The 14,211-nt window shown below is 47.7% G+C and overlaps 1 protein-coding gene across 1 annotated transcript in view; it reads right to left on the bottom strand.

Moving 5' to 3' along the window:
- The window catches only part of EXOC3L4 (exocyst complex component 3 like 4), a 25,149-nt gene extending 22,896 nt beyond the window's left edge, over window positions 1-2,253 (bottom strand). Inside the window, exons 1-2 of the mRNA XM_010711939.3 lie at window positions 1,904-2,253; window positions 476-869 (exon numbers count right to left, since the gene is read on the bottom strand). Of these exons, the coding sequence (XP_010710241.1) occupies window positions 476-824 (349 nt within the window). The 5' untranslated portion in view covers window positions 825-869; window positions 1,904-2,253. The remainder of the gene's footprint in view (window positions 1-475; window positions 870-1,903) is intronic.
- Between the last annotated feature and the right edge of the window lie 11,958 nt (window positions 2,254-14,211).

Genomic DNA, 14,211 nt, shown 5'->3' with positions numbered 1-14,211 from the left:
TTTACAACTTTACTTAATGGGGCCATTTATCAAAGCTTCACAATAACCTTTCAAGTGTAGTCTAAAAGATGCATAGCAGAAATTGTCCACAAGAGCAATGCAGGCAACGAAATGAATAGGAATAGCCACATTGCACTTTCCGATGCTGTCATACAAACACCTCCCAAACTGCCCTCAGCAGATTGGTGACTGATATGGATGGTGTGTGCTGCATCCACTGGTACATGAACCGACAGATGTGTTGATCATAAGAAGGCGATCAATATGGTTAAATTCTGGTAGTGGAGAGCACGTAGCAGCCTGTCCAGTGACAGATGGCCTGCCCAGGCTGAGCCAGCTAACACCCCAATGAGTTTGTGCAAGGAATACAGTTGTCTCTACCCCGTAATGGGATGCTAGTTTCCTTAGCATCTCTGTTGGGCCAAAGACTTGAAAAGTTAAATTACTTGAAGGTTACATGTATTTCACTACTTACCTGAAAGAGGTTTTCCTTCAGTGGGCTCTGTTTCTGTTTTATCAACAATCTCTTCCAAACCATCAAGAATTTCAGTTTTGTTCTCCTCAGAGCTCTTGGGGAATTGAAAAGAAAGTAATCTTCTTCTCCAGGTGCCAGTGCCTTCCTGTTCTTTCTCGTTCTTTCGTTTTGATTTCCGAATGCTTAGCATTGTTTTAAAACCTCTTTCAATAAATCCCGTGTTCTCATCATTCGAAGTTGGGCTGCCCAGCTCTGGAGCAACCTCCATCTTTTCCTTCTCCACATCATTTGTTGCAGGCTCTGGTTCTGAAGCTGATCTCTTTAGATAAACGTTTGTATTTGTACTCATCTTGTCTTTCAATGAAGGCCTTTCCAAAAAGGTTGCTGGCAATCACTGAAGTGGACGAAAACATAGAGTGAGATGAGATGATTCTAAAGAGCTACTACTGCATTTCCAAAGGACTAAAAATCTGGTCTGTCCTTTTTCTGTGCCTAATCCAAAGATGGAGAATGTTGTTTTAGCTTGACATTACCAAAATAGTTTCTCTAAGCTCCTTGTGCATCTCTGCTTTTAGTCCTGGAAGGCTCTATTTAACTCCTTAAATCAGGTGAATGGCAGCTAGTTGCCCAGCACCAATGAATTGCTGGATATCAAGGATGCCAAAGCCTGTTAAACATATCATTTTCATCTGGCAACAAGGAATGTTTTTACCTCCTTTCTTCTAGGTGCATTTCCAGCTATGTAGGCTGAATGTCAACAAGGTATCCTCAATTTCTAATGCAGACATGGGAACTGCAGGTCACGGTCTGCTCCTGCCCTGCTCAGTCCCCAGCTGGCTGCTGCTGAATGCCCACAGTGAGTGGTCCCTGCAGCCTTCCCGAGCCTCCCTGGCTGTTAGCTCGGCAGCCAGCATGACCCAGTCACAGAGATGCTATGCATTGCAGGGGTCTGAGGATGGGCAATGGCCACAGCAGGCTCAAGGCAGCTCAGAAATCAGTTTAAATCATTAGAAACAGGAATTCCTTGAGGTCATCCTGGCCTGACTCAGTTCTGCCCAGCTCACAGGAGATAGAGATTGAAACATGGTTATGGCCAACAGACAAGTTAGGACCCTGCAATTACATTTCAGCCTTCCCTATCTGAGCCTGGCCATATTCCCACTCCCCTGTGTACAATTATTTTACAGGTTATGAGCTGCAAGTACTGCACCGTCCCATGGGTGGGCTGAGCTCATGGTACAGCAGGGCCTGGACCCTGCCCTGCTCTTTCCCAGGGGGTTAGAGGGAGAGGGGGGCACCGCATTCCCAGGTGGTCAGCAGGGAGGGGACCGAAGGCTCAAAACCTGCCTTGCAGGCTGGCTATGGGGGTGTGAAGCAAGGAGACATGGCAGGAGGAACCCATAGGCAAGGAGAAGGAGGAATACGCACCTGAGCACTGATCCTGTCTGCTGAGATAACCCAGCTGTGGTCCAGAAGAATGGAGAGCAGCTTCATGCAGGAGAGCAGAGAGGTGTGGTGGTGGGGGTGGTCAGGCTGCTGGCGGTCAGGCTGCTAGCAGGGCAGGCACTGGGATGAGTCACCTGGCCCACTCACAGCAGCACCTGCGCTGGCTGAGGGGCTGTCGCATGCATGGGGCTTCCTGCTATCCTCCTCTGTCTTCTGGAGAAGCACAGATGAAAGTGGAAGAAGGGTCAGGACCCTCCTGCCCAGCACCTCTGGCAGCTTTACCTGAGCCGTGTTTCGCTTTCGCTATGACTTGTGCAGTTAAACAAAGTGAAGAGGAGGAAGAGAAATGCTGGACGAGCTCCAGATATGGGTTAATATTTCCTCTAGGATGGGAGTGGTGAGGCAGGCTCTGTGCTGGGGGTGAGACGAGGGGCTCAGGCAGCTGGGATCAATGGGGCAGCAGAGAGAAAAGCAACCTGTAACCTGGTCCTGCCCTGTGTGGGATGAAGTCCCCAGGGGTGAGGACTCAGGTGTAGCCCAGAGCTGATACATGGGCATGGCTTCATTTCATTTCACCTTGTGCTGCTCCACTTCTGGTGGTCACAAGTGGCCCAATCTGAATAATAATTGACAGGTGCAGGTGAAGGACCAGGAGAACTGTGCCTGCAGTTATGCATTTGTACATTCAGCCCTTTGTTCCTTTCCTTGCTTTGGGAACTAATATCCATGGGGTTGCTAGCCCTGGATTCTTCCATCCCAGCAGCTTTTGGGCATGTTGAAGGGTGCTCAAAGCAAAGCAACAAGGAGTAAAGCATGTCCAGAGTAGGGCTACAAAAATGAAGAAGTGTCTGGAGATCAAGGTGTGTGAGGAGCAGCAATCCCTGTGTTTGCTCAGCCCAGAGCAGAGGAGTTGAGGGGAGGCCTCATGGAAGCTGCAGCTCCTCACAGGGAGTGGAGGTGCTGAGCTCTGCTCTCTGTGATAATGACAGGGCCTGAGGGAACGGCATGGAGCTGTGTCAGGGGAGGGACAGCTGGGGGTTAGGGACAGGCTCAGCACCAGAGGGCTGTGAGCATGGAACAGCCTGTGCAGGGCAGTGGGCATGGCACCAGGCTGCTGGAGTTCAAGGAGTGTTGGGACAGTGCTCTCAGATATAGGTTTGGATTTGGGTGGTCCTATGTGGAGCCAGGGATTGGACTCAATGATCTTTATGGGTCCATTCCAATTTTGGGATATTCTATGATTCTATGAACATTCTGGTGTCTGGAAGGTTTTAATGATGTTGAACAATGCAGGGCAGGCTGGTGGCAGGATGCCTTTGTTTGGGACAAAACATAGCATCATTTGGGTGCAGGAGATCCTGCCTGGAATCCCCCTCATCTACACAGCCCAGCACTGAGCTTCTCATTTGAGCCATATTTCAGGCAGAGGCAGCCTTGTCAGGCTGGGGAAGTTTGCAGTGAGCAGCACTTCTGCTCTTGGCAGAGACAATGGGGACAAAGGGAGAGTGCTCTTTAATCAACATGTGACAAGGTGTGGAAAGCCCCTTCTTACACAAAGTCCAAATAAACGTATTTCCGTTCAGGTTGGTCATCTCCTCCTCTGTCAGACATTTACAGGATATTTCATTGCACAGGCAGGTTGGCTCTGGCTGGGCTCCTGTGCCACCAGCTCACAAAACGTGCTTGTGGGAGCAGACCCTCCTAGGAGATACCAGCTCTCCCAAAACAAAACCAGCTGATAAACACAGCCTGTGGATCCCAGCACCCTGCAGTTTAGGTTACCCCATCCCCACCAGATGCTGGCTGCAAGGCAGCACAAATTCATGAGTCTGCCACAGAAGTTCATGAGAATTTAAAAACTTATTGCGTCCCAAAGTTATTTGCCATTTGCCTCCAATTTTGCTAAAGGGCTCTAACCCTCCAGCTATCTGTGAGAGATTATTTTCTTTAAAAAGGAAAGCTGAAGGTCTCCTTGTTCCAGCAGGGGACTTCAAAGGGAAAAAAGCACCGATCGTCATGAAGTTCCGAAAAATACGAAGCTGGGTAACGGTATAATACATGTAATCCTTCCTGCTCTCTGTTGTCCCTGTAGAGTGAAGCTTTCAAGAAATACTTCTTGTTTACAAGCCACCATTAGCAGCCCTTTGTTATCAGGAGCATGTTTTTTGGGCAGAACCACAGTGGCACTGTTGAGCATTCAGAGGACTTTGTACTAAAAACCTTGTGGTCTTTAGTTCAGTGGGCACCACGTGGACACCACGTGGACACCACCTTGTCCCCAGTGAGCTGTGGGACATCTCAGCCAGTCCATGAGGCTCTTCCTAAATAAACCCATGCTCTCTGTTCAAAGTGAACAAAAAAAGAAAAGCAAATTCTTGCAGGGAATGCCCTGTTTTTTTCCTCAACAGTGCCTTTGGCTATCTCTGGCTCAGTCTTTGCTGATCCATCTCCTGGTACGGCAACAGTTATGAAGCATCGTGGCTGTGCCAGCCTTCATGCTGAGCCGGCACGCTCGGTTCTGTTGTTCAGCCCTGCCATCAACAGGAACACATGTTCCTGAAAAGATCTTGCCATCTGGAGGAAGCACTGGGAAATTACCTTTCACCAAGCAGCACCGGCCTCATTTCCTTCCCGGCACAGTCGTGAGAACAAATGAATCACCAGCACAACCTGGGTGCTTACAGCAGGCTGGTAGACAAGGCGAGGCTGGGACCTTCCCACCAGGAAACTCAGCCAGGGAGGAGAAAACAAAAAAGATGGAAAAAAATGGATTGGGAATTAAGAGACAACCTGAGAAATCCAGGTGACAGTACAAATACTGCAGGACTGTGATCAGGGATTTTGTGGCAAGCACCTGCTGCAATCCAGTAGCCAATTCTTGCAAGCTATAGTCAATGAGAGATTTGCAGCCTGGCTTTAATGGAAAGCCAAGCTCATTCTTAGCTCCTTCACTACAAGAACTTGACATTTTTTTTCCTTTTATGTGTCTCCTAATTCATAACACAGTGGTGTCAAAGTGTTTTCACTCTATCTTACTAAAATAAGCCCAATTAGTGATAGATTTCAATGGCAAGGAGGTGCTAGTGTCCAGATGCCAGGCTGACAGGGATGCAGACGTGGTAGGAGAGATTTAGGCACAATCTATAGATCTGGGAGTGATGTACAAGCTCTGTGTCCCTAAATACCTGGATATTTCTGGAAATGTTGGCAGAGGGTGGGAGCCAGCCCGAGACTGGGGCAGAATGAAGGTTCTTTGTGTGCATTCTGAAGGGCTTTGTACACATAGCCTGAGCTTCCACTTCACAGGCTTTCAAACACTTATGGCTTTCCCCTCACAAAACATGGTGCCATTGCAAAAAGTGACAACCAAGCTTCCCCGGGGGTTTCCATGGCGACCCAGCCTCATTCTCCATCTGATTTGTTCAGTTGAGAGAAGAGGATTTTTCTTTTTTCCTCCTCACAGCGAATTGACCCTCAAGCCCAATCCATTTCTCCTCAGTTCCCATGGTCATGGTGTGTGTTCATGCATCCCTACTCCCCCTGCACTCACATGCTCATGCCTTGGCTGTGCTGCCCCATCCCAGAGCCAGCCCATGCCAAGTGGGTCAGTCCCTGACAGCTCATCCCTGGGGCCTGGTCCAGAGCTGAGGAGATGCTCCTGGAGATACCTGATCTCAAAAATGGTTGCTGCTAGCATCAATTTCTTTTCCATCTATATAATTTTGAGTTTCTTCATGTGGCAATGTGTCAAAAAATCCAAGAACCCTGCCCAATTGAAGCTGGAGGAATCTCCCATTTGTTGATGCTTTGAATCTTGCAGTGTCCATTTTTGCTACAAGTTCTGCAAAGTTACTGGTTCGTAAAGATGACTTTAACCAGAGCTGGAGAAGATTAGGATCTGGAAAAGTGTTTGGGCAGTGGTTTAGGTGCTCCTGCTTCCATGTGCACAGAGAGACCCCTCTGGGGTGCCTCAGCATCATGGCTGAAGCAGAAGCACTATGTCCCTGCTTCCTCTTCCTCCTCTTCCTCTCTTGAAGTGTGAAGTTATTCAGGAGGGAAAGTACAAGGATTCACCCCATCAGTTTGTTCCCAGAGCTTGAAATAAATAAACTCCAAACCCAGTGAGGGAGCTGTGGTAAGCACCAGGGTTTGCAGTGAGCCCCAGGTGTGAGAAGCAATGCTGCCATGGGAAAGACAAGCACAGGCAATGCGCAATCCTAAAAGAAAACATAATTTAAGTGAGTCCTACACTAATAATGAAGAAAATTCTGGCAGGTGCTTGAAAGCTGCATTTCAGCAAAGCAGGATATGCTGCCTGGAGGGAGGTGCTGCTGCCCAAGGGATGGGTGTGTGATGGGGCCCTGCACAGATATGGAAAGGACTCAGCAAATATCACATCTCAAATGGGAGGAATGAATAAATGAGTGCTTTCATGAATGATTTCATTACAGAAGGAGGGCCTGGAGGATTTTCCATGAGCTCCCACTGCTGCAGAAACCCATCCTCAGAGCTTTAGCAGAATAAAAAACAAAGTTTTCCTTCCTCTGCTAGAAAAGATCTGAAATTGGCCTGCGGGAGCAGGATCTCTCACTTTGTTTTTCTTCTTTATTGATATCATCAAGAAGTCCAGGACTTTTCTCAATGAGCTAGGCACAAGCAGGGCTGCTGGGAACTGGGACTCCCATCAGCCAACAACTGCATGTTTCTGGCTTTTGGGGACGCTCAGCCGGTTCATCAGGGACGTACCGTGGTGGGAGCCCCAGGGAACTGTCCAGTCCCAGCTGGTGGTGGCTGTCAGCATGCAAGGACAGCCCATGACCCTTGGAGCAGTCTCTGAATCGTAGTACCACAGCCTGTGGCCTCCAGCATGGAGATGCCTTCCTCCCCAACCGGATGCCCTCATCACTTTCATCATGGGAGTTGTCAAAGCACATCTAAGAGCAGAAGAACTTTGTTCATGGCAGCAACTGTGGATTAGCAACTGATATGCTTCCCTTTGCAATTCACCCTAGGCTGTGCAAAAATATTGGTTTGATGCCAACAGAAAAAGCTGTGGCTTCTGTGGTATGGAGCCCAGTCCTTTGACATGGGGCAGGTGTCCAGCTCTGTGATAATGCTTGGCTCCAGAGAGCTTCTCCATTGGGTTAAGCACAGGCTGAGCACTCCCTGTAAGCTGGAGCAAATCTGTGCTCAGCAATTCAAACAGAGTTAGAGTGTTCCATTACTTAATTTGAGTGGCTAAGAGTAAATCACTTCTGGGTCACAGGCACCTACTACTGTGTCTGTCACTGAAGCCAGGTTCTGAGTTTTGCAAAAGCATCATAAAGGACAAGGATCTTGTCCTTCTCCATTGCAAAGGTTTGCTTCACTGCACCAGCATCGCCAGCCCACTGTACTCAAACACTTCACCAAAGCCAAGTTAATTGTAGAACATCCCAAGTTGGAAGGGACCCATAAGGATCATCAAGTCCAACTCCTGGCTCCTCAGGACTACCCAAAAATCAGACCATCTGTTTGAGAGTGTTGTCCCAGTGCCCCTTGAAGTCCAGCAGTTTGAGGCCATGCCCACTGCCCTGGGGAGCCTGTTTCATGCTCACTGCCCTCTGGTAAAGAACCTTTTCCTGAAATCTAACCTGAGTTAATATTTATTAACACAAGCCATGCTGTGTTATGGGGTTTGTAGCCTGGCTCTGCAGTTTCGCTTTGTGTGAAAACAGAGAAATGAAGAGATTAGCCAGTGCCCATTCCTGGGCTCAGCCTGTTGCTGCACAGCTGCAGGATGTTCTCAAGCACAGGGGCTTTGAGAAATACCAGCAGAGCTTTAAAGTTGCCTTAAAATAAACCTCTTTTGGTTTGGTTTGGTTTGGTTTGGTTTGATAGAGTGAGAAGAAAGGGACAGGCTGGTTCTTAATTGCACAATGCTACAAGCTAGTAGATTTCTCCCAGGGCCAAAGGGTGCAGGTATCAGCCCTCCATGTTGCCCATGCCAATGGGAACTATGATGCCCAGCATGCCCACAACTCTCTACTGTGCTCCCTCTGTACTCAGCTCTGGTGAGGCCACATCTTGAGTACTGTATTCAGTTTTGGGCTCCTCACTACAAGAAAGATATTGAAGCCCTGGAGTGTGTCCAGAAAAGGACAGTGAAGCTGTGGGGGGTCTGGATGTCTATTCCCAGGGCTGAGCCTCTGGAAAGCTGTATTTTCCCTAGCTTGATGCCTGGGGAAACCTGAGAACTAGCACTTTATTTAAATATATATTTCTGTACCTTTTTTCTTTTTTTTTAAATAAGTGTTTTTGAAGTTTCATTGAAGATGTTGTCACTGGAATCATTATATTTCTATAGAGATTATAATGACTCCTTTTGAAGAGTTAGTCTCAGTCAGTCAGTGCTTAATTCACATATCAATGACTTCATAAACCCTAAATCCACAACTCTTCTGAAACTGTACTCATCTGCTGTACCAGTGAGTGCCTGCTTCTTGGTGCCAGATTGTTTCTCATCTCAGCAGCAGTGGAGCCTTGGCCATGCGAGGCAGCACCATTCTGGTTTTACAAGCCAGTGTGAGTGCCACAGCCTTGTTGCTCCCCCTGGCTGGTTTGCTCCAAGTTTCTTCATTTGCAATACATTGATTTGGATGCTTCACTCTTCTCCATAATTTGCAGCATTTAATGCTTTTTGCATGGCAATCACAGAGGGTTGGAGTTTTCTGGCCCAGCTTGCCAGTGTCAAAAGTGGCATTGCCATCTCTACATGGAGCAGCTAAGAGCCCAGCACCCCCAGATCCTGAAGTGCTCGGCCCAGAGCCTTCGATGCCTTCCCAAAGCAGAGCGGCTGACTGACATTCTTTTTCTTTTATAGTCAGAGAGGATTTATACAGCCGTGTTTTGAAACCTCCTAATGTGTGGGGCTATACAGGAGTCCTAATTGCAGTAGCATAGCAGGTGCTGCTGTAAAAATTCTGCTTTCTTTTTTGTGGAATTTAATTTGATTTAAAGTGCTGACAGGAAGACAATGAATTGCTCACATGCGCTGGTGGATTTTGCCCCTCCTCCTTGTATCTCTTGCAAAAATGGGTACAAAAACAGCATAGGAAGCAGGACGATTCCTCTAGCATTGCTTGGTTGACAAGAACTCATCAAACCTGCATTTGCATCCCTAGTCATGTCTCTGCATCCCTGGTCCTGTCTCTGCATCCTTGGCCCTGCTTTCCTCCAGCAATTTGGAGGCTGGAGACCCATTGCACTATAGCAGCTCTGGAGAAACTGCTGTTGCTGCACTGTGATGAGTCCCCAGGTGTTTTGGTGCTGTCGCACGAAATCAAGCTCCAGTTCACACTGACATTTGCATGTGCTGCGTGGCCCATGTAAAAAGCATATATATCAGATTTTCCCAGGGGATAAGAAAAAAAAAAAAAAGCAAAGCAGTTGAGTGGAGCAGATGTAGTCCTGAAGTACTTGAGGCTGAATCTGTGCCCATGTTCAGCATGAAGTGGTGATTTATCAGGGTGAGACAAGGGGAGGCTGCATGGGGCTGTTGCCATAGCGGTGCTGGGGGTGATGTTTGGGTGCCATCAGTACCCAAAGTGCTCTTGCAAAATCCTTGCTGCACTGGAGCCAGAAGCAGAGAGAAAGTGATCTTAATTGTCTCTATCTGCTCCAGCATAAAAGAAATTAGGTGGTGCTGGATCTAGAGAGAAAAACCTGTATTTCTTCCAACTTTGGGAACAAAGGCATCAGACTTACTGGCTTTTTGCTCAACTTTGCCCCTGCATGCACCTCTTGCTGCATGTTGCCAAAATGATATATCATGGATGAAAAATTGATTTCCTCTCCTTTCACTGCAGACCATCACAAGAGGGAATGTACTTATCAGCTGTGTGTGTGGGTGCAAAAGGGCTGTGGGGGAGGCAGCTGGAGAGAGGCTCTGGTTTAGTGATACAGAGGGGTATTCCTCATCTGGGGCTGCCACTATGTCATCCAATGGGTGCTGCAGTCTCAACCTGCCTTCACACATTTGCATGGTCAGGTAGATGTGTTCACACACATACATGTATGTAAGGTACAGCAGATTTGCTCCTTTCCTTTAAAGTCCCGCAGTAAACATTTTGTCCCCTTATAGTGTTTTCCTCTGCTTTCTTTCTTCTGCAAGGCTCTGGTGCTGGCAGAGTGAGAGGATTAAAGCACATCATCATTTTCATTTTACTCTCTGAATCATGTGAGAAACCATCTACTGCTGGATCTAAAACTCACTCTGCCCCTGCCCTGGAAACCTTACAGGAACAGGAATGAATGATGGCACAGCCTGAACACCCAGCTTTCCTCTTTGATTAGCTGGAAGCAGAAGAGTCCAATGTTTGCAGAGGCAGGACAGGGGAAGGTGGAGGTCCCTGTGTCCTACCAGGTCAGGGCAGACTTTGTTGCCTTGCTTGTGCTCAGCAGCATAGCTTGGATCTATTTGTGCCCCTCACTGCTGGAATGGAGCCAAGTGCTGCAGCTGCCCTGCATTCTGCAGCTCACAGACAACTCATCCACGTGCTTTGTGCAGCACCAAATATGTTCTGGATCACTCTGAGCAACCTGTTTCAGCCTGTTCTCCCTCCTACCTGCGTAAGTCTTGCCAACCTCTTCTATTTTTCACCTACATAAATGCTTTAACTTGAACTAATGCTATTGATGTAATACTGAGGACATGACATGCTCTACAAGCCACAGCATAACCTGGGTCATGTCCTTCTTGGGACCAAGCCAAGCTCTTGCATCCAGAGAGCTGAAGATCTGTTGGAAAGCTGAGCATTAGTTGGAAGTTGGACAACAGATGATGCTCTCAATGCTGTGCCCTCATCACTTGACTGCTGAGCTAAGCTCCCTGGCGAACAGTGCTCACCAAGACTGGCTGGGCCATGTCCTGCATATGACAGAGCCAGGAACAACACCTGGAGACATCCTCAGCTTTGCAGAGCAACCCTATGTCCTCTGAGCAAGAGGGATGGGAACGTAGCTCCAGGGTTCCCACTCAGCAATCCCTGTTGGTACCCAACAGGACTGGTGCTGCAGCCGCAAACCCCTCTGTTTGCAGTAGTGCTTGTGTTGCTGCAAGTCCCAGGAAGGCTCCAGCTCTTGGCTGAGCCCTGTATGGGAGCCTGGAACCCTCACTGCTCCTTGATAAAGCCATCACTGAGTGGGCTTCCTTCTGATGCTGCCGGGAAAGAAAGGGAAAACAAAACAAAGCAATGTTGAACTCAGCAGATGGGAGGGAGCTGAGCTTTCTGACTGTTTCTATGGAGCCCCTCCCAGCACTGGCTTGATGTGGGTCTGAGCTCCATCCCTTCCCGGAGGGATGCCTCTTCCCGTGCCCCTGTAGGACCCACTGTTCTGATAATAGGTTGGTGCCACACCACCAGGCAGCCTGCTTATCTGGCTACCCAGCAAGCGATTTGGAAGAAAAATCCATTTTTGACTCAACCAAATCAAATATTTTTCATTTGTTCTTTTCCTTCTCTCTTTCTCTCTCTCTCTTTTTTTAATGTTCTGTGTGAAATGTTCCCTGATCATCCTGCACCTCTCTCAGTTCTGCTCTCAGCTATCCGTGGGTAGAAGTGGAGGGCAGGAGGTGATGATAAGTGATGAAGCTAGAGAGATGATTAAAATGCAGGAGGCAACTTCACCAAACTCAGCCGTAAAATGAGACTGTTTTTCCCCAGATGAAGCTTTTTGGAGGATCCAGCCCTCATCAGTGATCAGATTCAGATGGTGAGGATCAACCCATCATGGGTTACTGCTCTCTGAGAATACCCCCATGTGACACTGACACCTGCACAGGCAGACATGGCATTCCCACTCTGCAGTCCTTGTTTCCTTGTTTTGCTGCTCTGTGCCATTCAGGTTTTTCAGAAATCCATAGGTGCTGTAACCATGCAGCTCAAGGCTAACTGAGGCTTCAGCTCTCTTACACAGAAATTTTGGGTTTAGGCCATTTCTAGCATTTCTCCAGGAATGAAAAGATAGATACGCTTGAATTAACAAAACTCCAAGGACGTTCTTCCATCTTTCTGCATTCTTCATGTTCTAATCGACCATTTGAAAATCCTTTACTTAGAAGGGGAAGATAAGGATAAGAGACATAACACTGAGGGAGAAAGGTGGATAAACCCTTCCTCTCTACAACTGCAAAAAGCAATTGGACTGATACATCCCATTTTAAATGCAAACACAGATTTCTTCCCCAGCCAGCTAAAGAATCAGAGGACAAACAATGAAGCCAAATTTGTATTGCTTCTGTGACTATCTCGCATTTTGCCTCCCGCATTTTAATTTTCTCTCTGGCTTCATCTGCTAAACTGATGCTGAAATGTGTTTGGCCTCATGGTGATTATCTTTGCACCACATCACAGAGAAACATCAGTCATTTCCTCTTCTTTGACCTATTAAACAATTCTTTCTAGCATATTGCTGACTTTGATCAGATTGAAAGAATATAGCCAACAAGCCTTTTTAAGCTTCCACATTAAACTTCTCTGTGTTTTTGTTGTTTTCTTTTCAACATCATATTCTGAAATACAAGTCACCCTCTTCTCAAGCTGTGATTGTTCTGAGTTACTCAGCACATGGGCAGTTTGGTTTCAGATTTACTTCTCACCACATTGTGTCATCCACTCCACAATGCGAAGGCACTGCATGGAGACGAAGGTAAACCCCAAGCAGTGATTCAGGTCATTATGTGCAAACCAGTACCCATACTTGTGTAATTTCTTGAATTACCTCTTATCTCCTCATCTTTTGGGCAGAATTTGTGTGCGGGGGTAGTTCTCATTCCTGTGAGCCACATCTCCAAATTCTAAGGATTATTCTTGCTTGACCTTGATAATTCTAATATATTTCTTGTATTTTGGGGGCAAAAGAAGGTGGGAAGTTTATGTGAGTTTATCTCACACTCACCGGCCTCAGTGTAAGCAGAGCTACTGCCACCAGGCACTTTTGGGAAGCCCCATTACACGTCATTAATTTGGGTTTCTATTTGTTAGAGGGTCTGTTCGTAACAGGAAAGATGAAATAAGGTGGGAAATCTGATCATGGAAAGCATCAACATACAGTGCATGATATTAGAGCCGTGTTTAATCATGCATGGTGACCACTGTTCTATTTGTAAAAAAGCACGGAGCACCTCTGGATAGGCTGTACGCACCATGCTTGGTGGTGCTTGAATACAATGGCCAGCAGTAAGACTGTTAGTGAGATAAGGAGCAGGACTTGGCCTTGGATGTTGGTCAGGAGAAATTAATGTATCCTGTTTGGTGCTGACCGTGGCCAGCTCCTTAGTCACAACCCATATCACATCCTTGAACTTTCGTGACCAGGTCTGTGAACAGATAAGCAGGGTAAAATGCTGCAAGGCGAGTCCTGAAAGGACTTCTGCTTCAGACGAAGCAGTTTGTTGTTGTTGTTCACATGGAGGTCTTAAAGAAAATGCAGTGAAAACCTAATGCAGGCACTTGTTATTTTCCTTCTTAGGAGGCAGAGCTGGCTTGTACGAATAGATCGTGGATCCAAGCACCTTCATGCAGCAAGGGTTGTGGCATACAAGGTCTGCATGTGGTGGCAGTGCCCCTGTGCTGCTGGAGCAATGTGCAACGGGAGGCCAAATTCCCCACAATGCTCCCCTGCAGCTGCACAGCCTCTGCTGGGTGTCCCCACCCCATCACCGCCCATCATCCAAACAAGTGGCAGTGTTGGCACAACCAGCTGCGGTTGTATGGGCACAAGTGGCTCCTGTGCTGCTCCAGCTGAGCGCTGCGCCAAGAATGCACGGGCTGCTGCCAGGAGGCAGTGCCAGCAGTGACTGCATTTCACTCAGTGCACCCTTTTCCCCCATAAACTCTTCAGAGTCCGTATGCAATCCTTGTTGTGGCTGCAGTGGCACCTCCTGCATCCACATGATAAATGGACATAGAGCCACCTGACGTCCCAGTGATGGGAAGAGACATTGCCCCATCCCCATCTCACCACAAATCCCCATTGCACTCCAATCCCATGACAGGAGTAAACCAAGGTGATGTTTGGGTGAAGCTCAGGCTGGCAAGCAAGTCTAGCTGCTGGAGGGCACCCTGAGAAACAGCCACTATGTGGGGCAGCAGGGTCAGCCCTCTGCCCCCCAGCCTCTCCTCCACACCCCCTTTCTGTACAGACATCCTGCACAACCTCATTTCCCCAGGAGAGGTTACAGCACCACACTTCCTGAGCTGGTGGCTTTTAGTCTCAAGGGAGAAAACAAAGCACATGAAATTCAGGCA

Source organism: Meleagris gallopavo, chromosome 5, assembly GCF_000146605.3.
Source record: "Meleagris gallopavo isolate NT-WF06-2002-E0010 breed Aviagen turkey brand Nicholas breeding stock chromosome 5, Turkey_5.1, whole genome shotgun sequence".
In the NCBI taxonomy this organism is placed as follows: Eukaryota; Metazoa; Chordata; class Aves; order Galliformes; family Phasianidae; genus Meleagris; species Meleagris gallopavo.
This window is presented reverse-complemented; position numbering and strand designations above follow the sequence as displayed.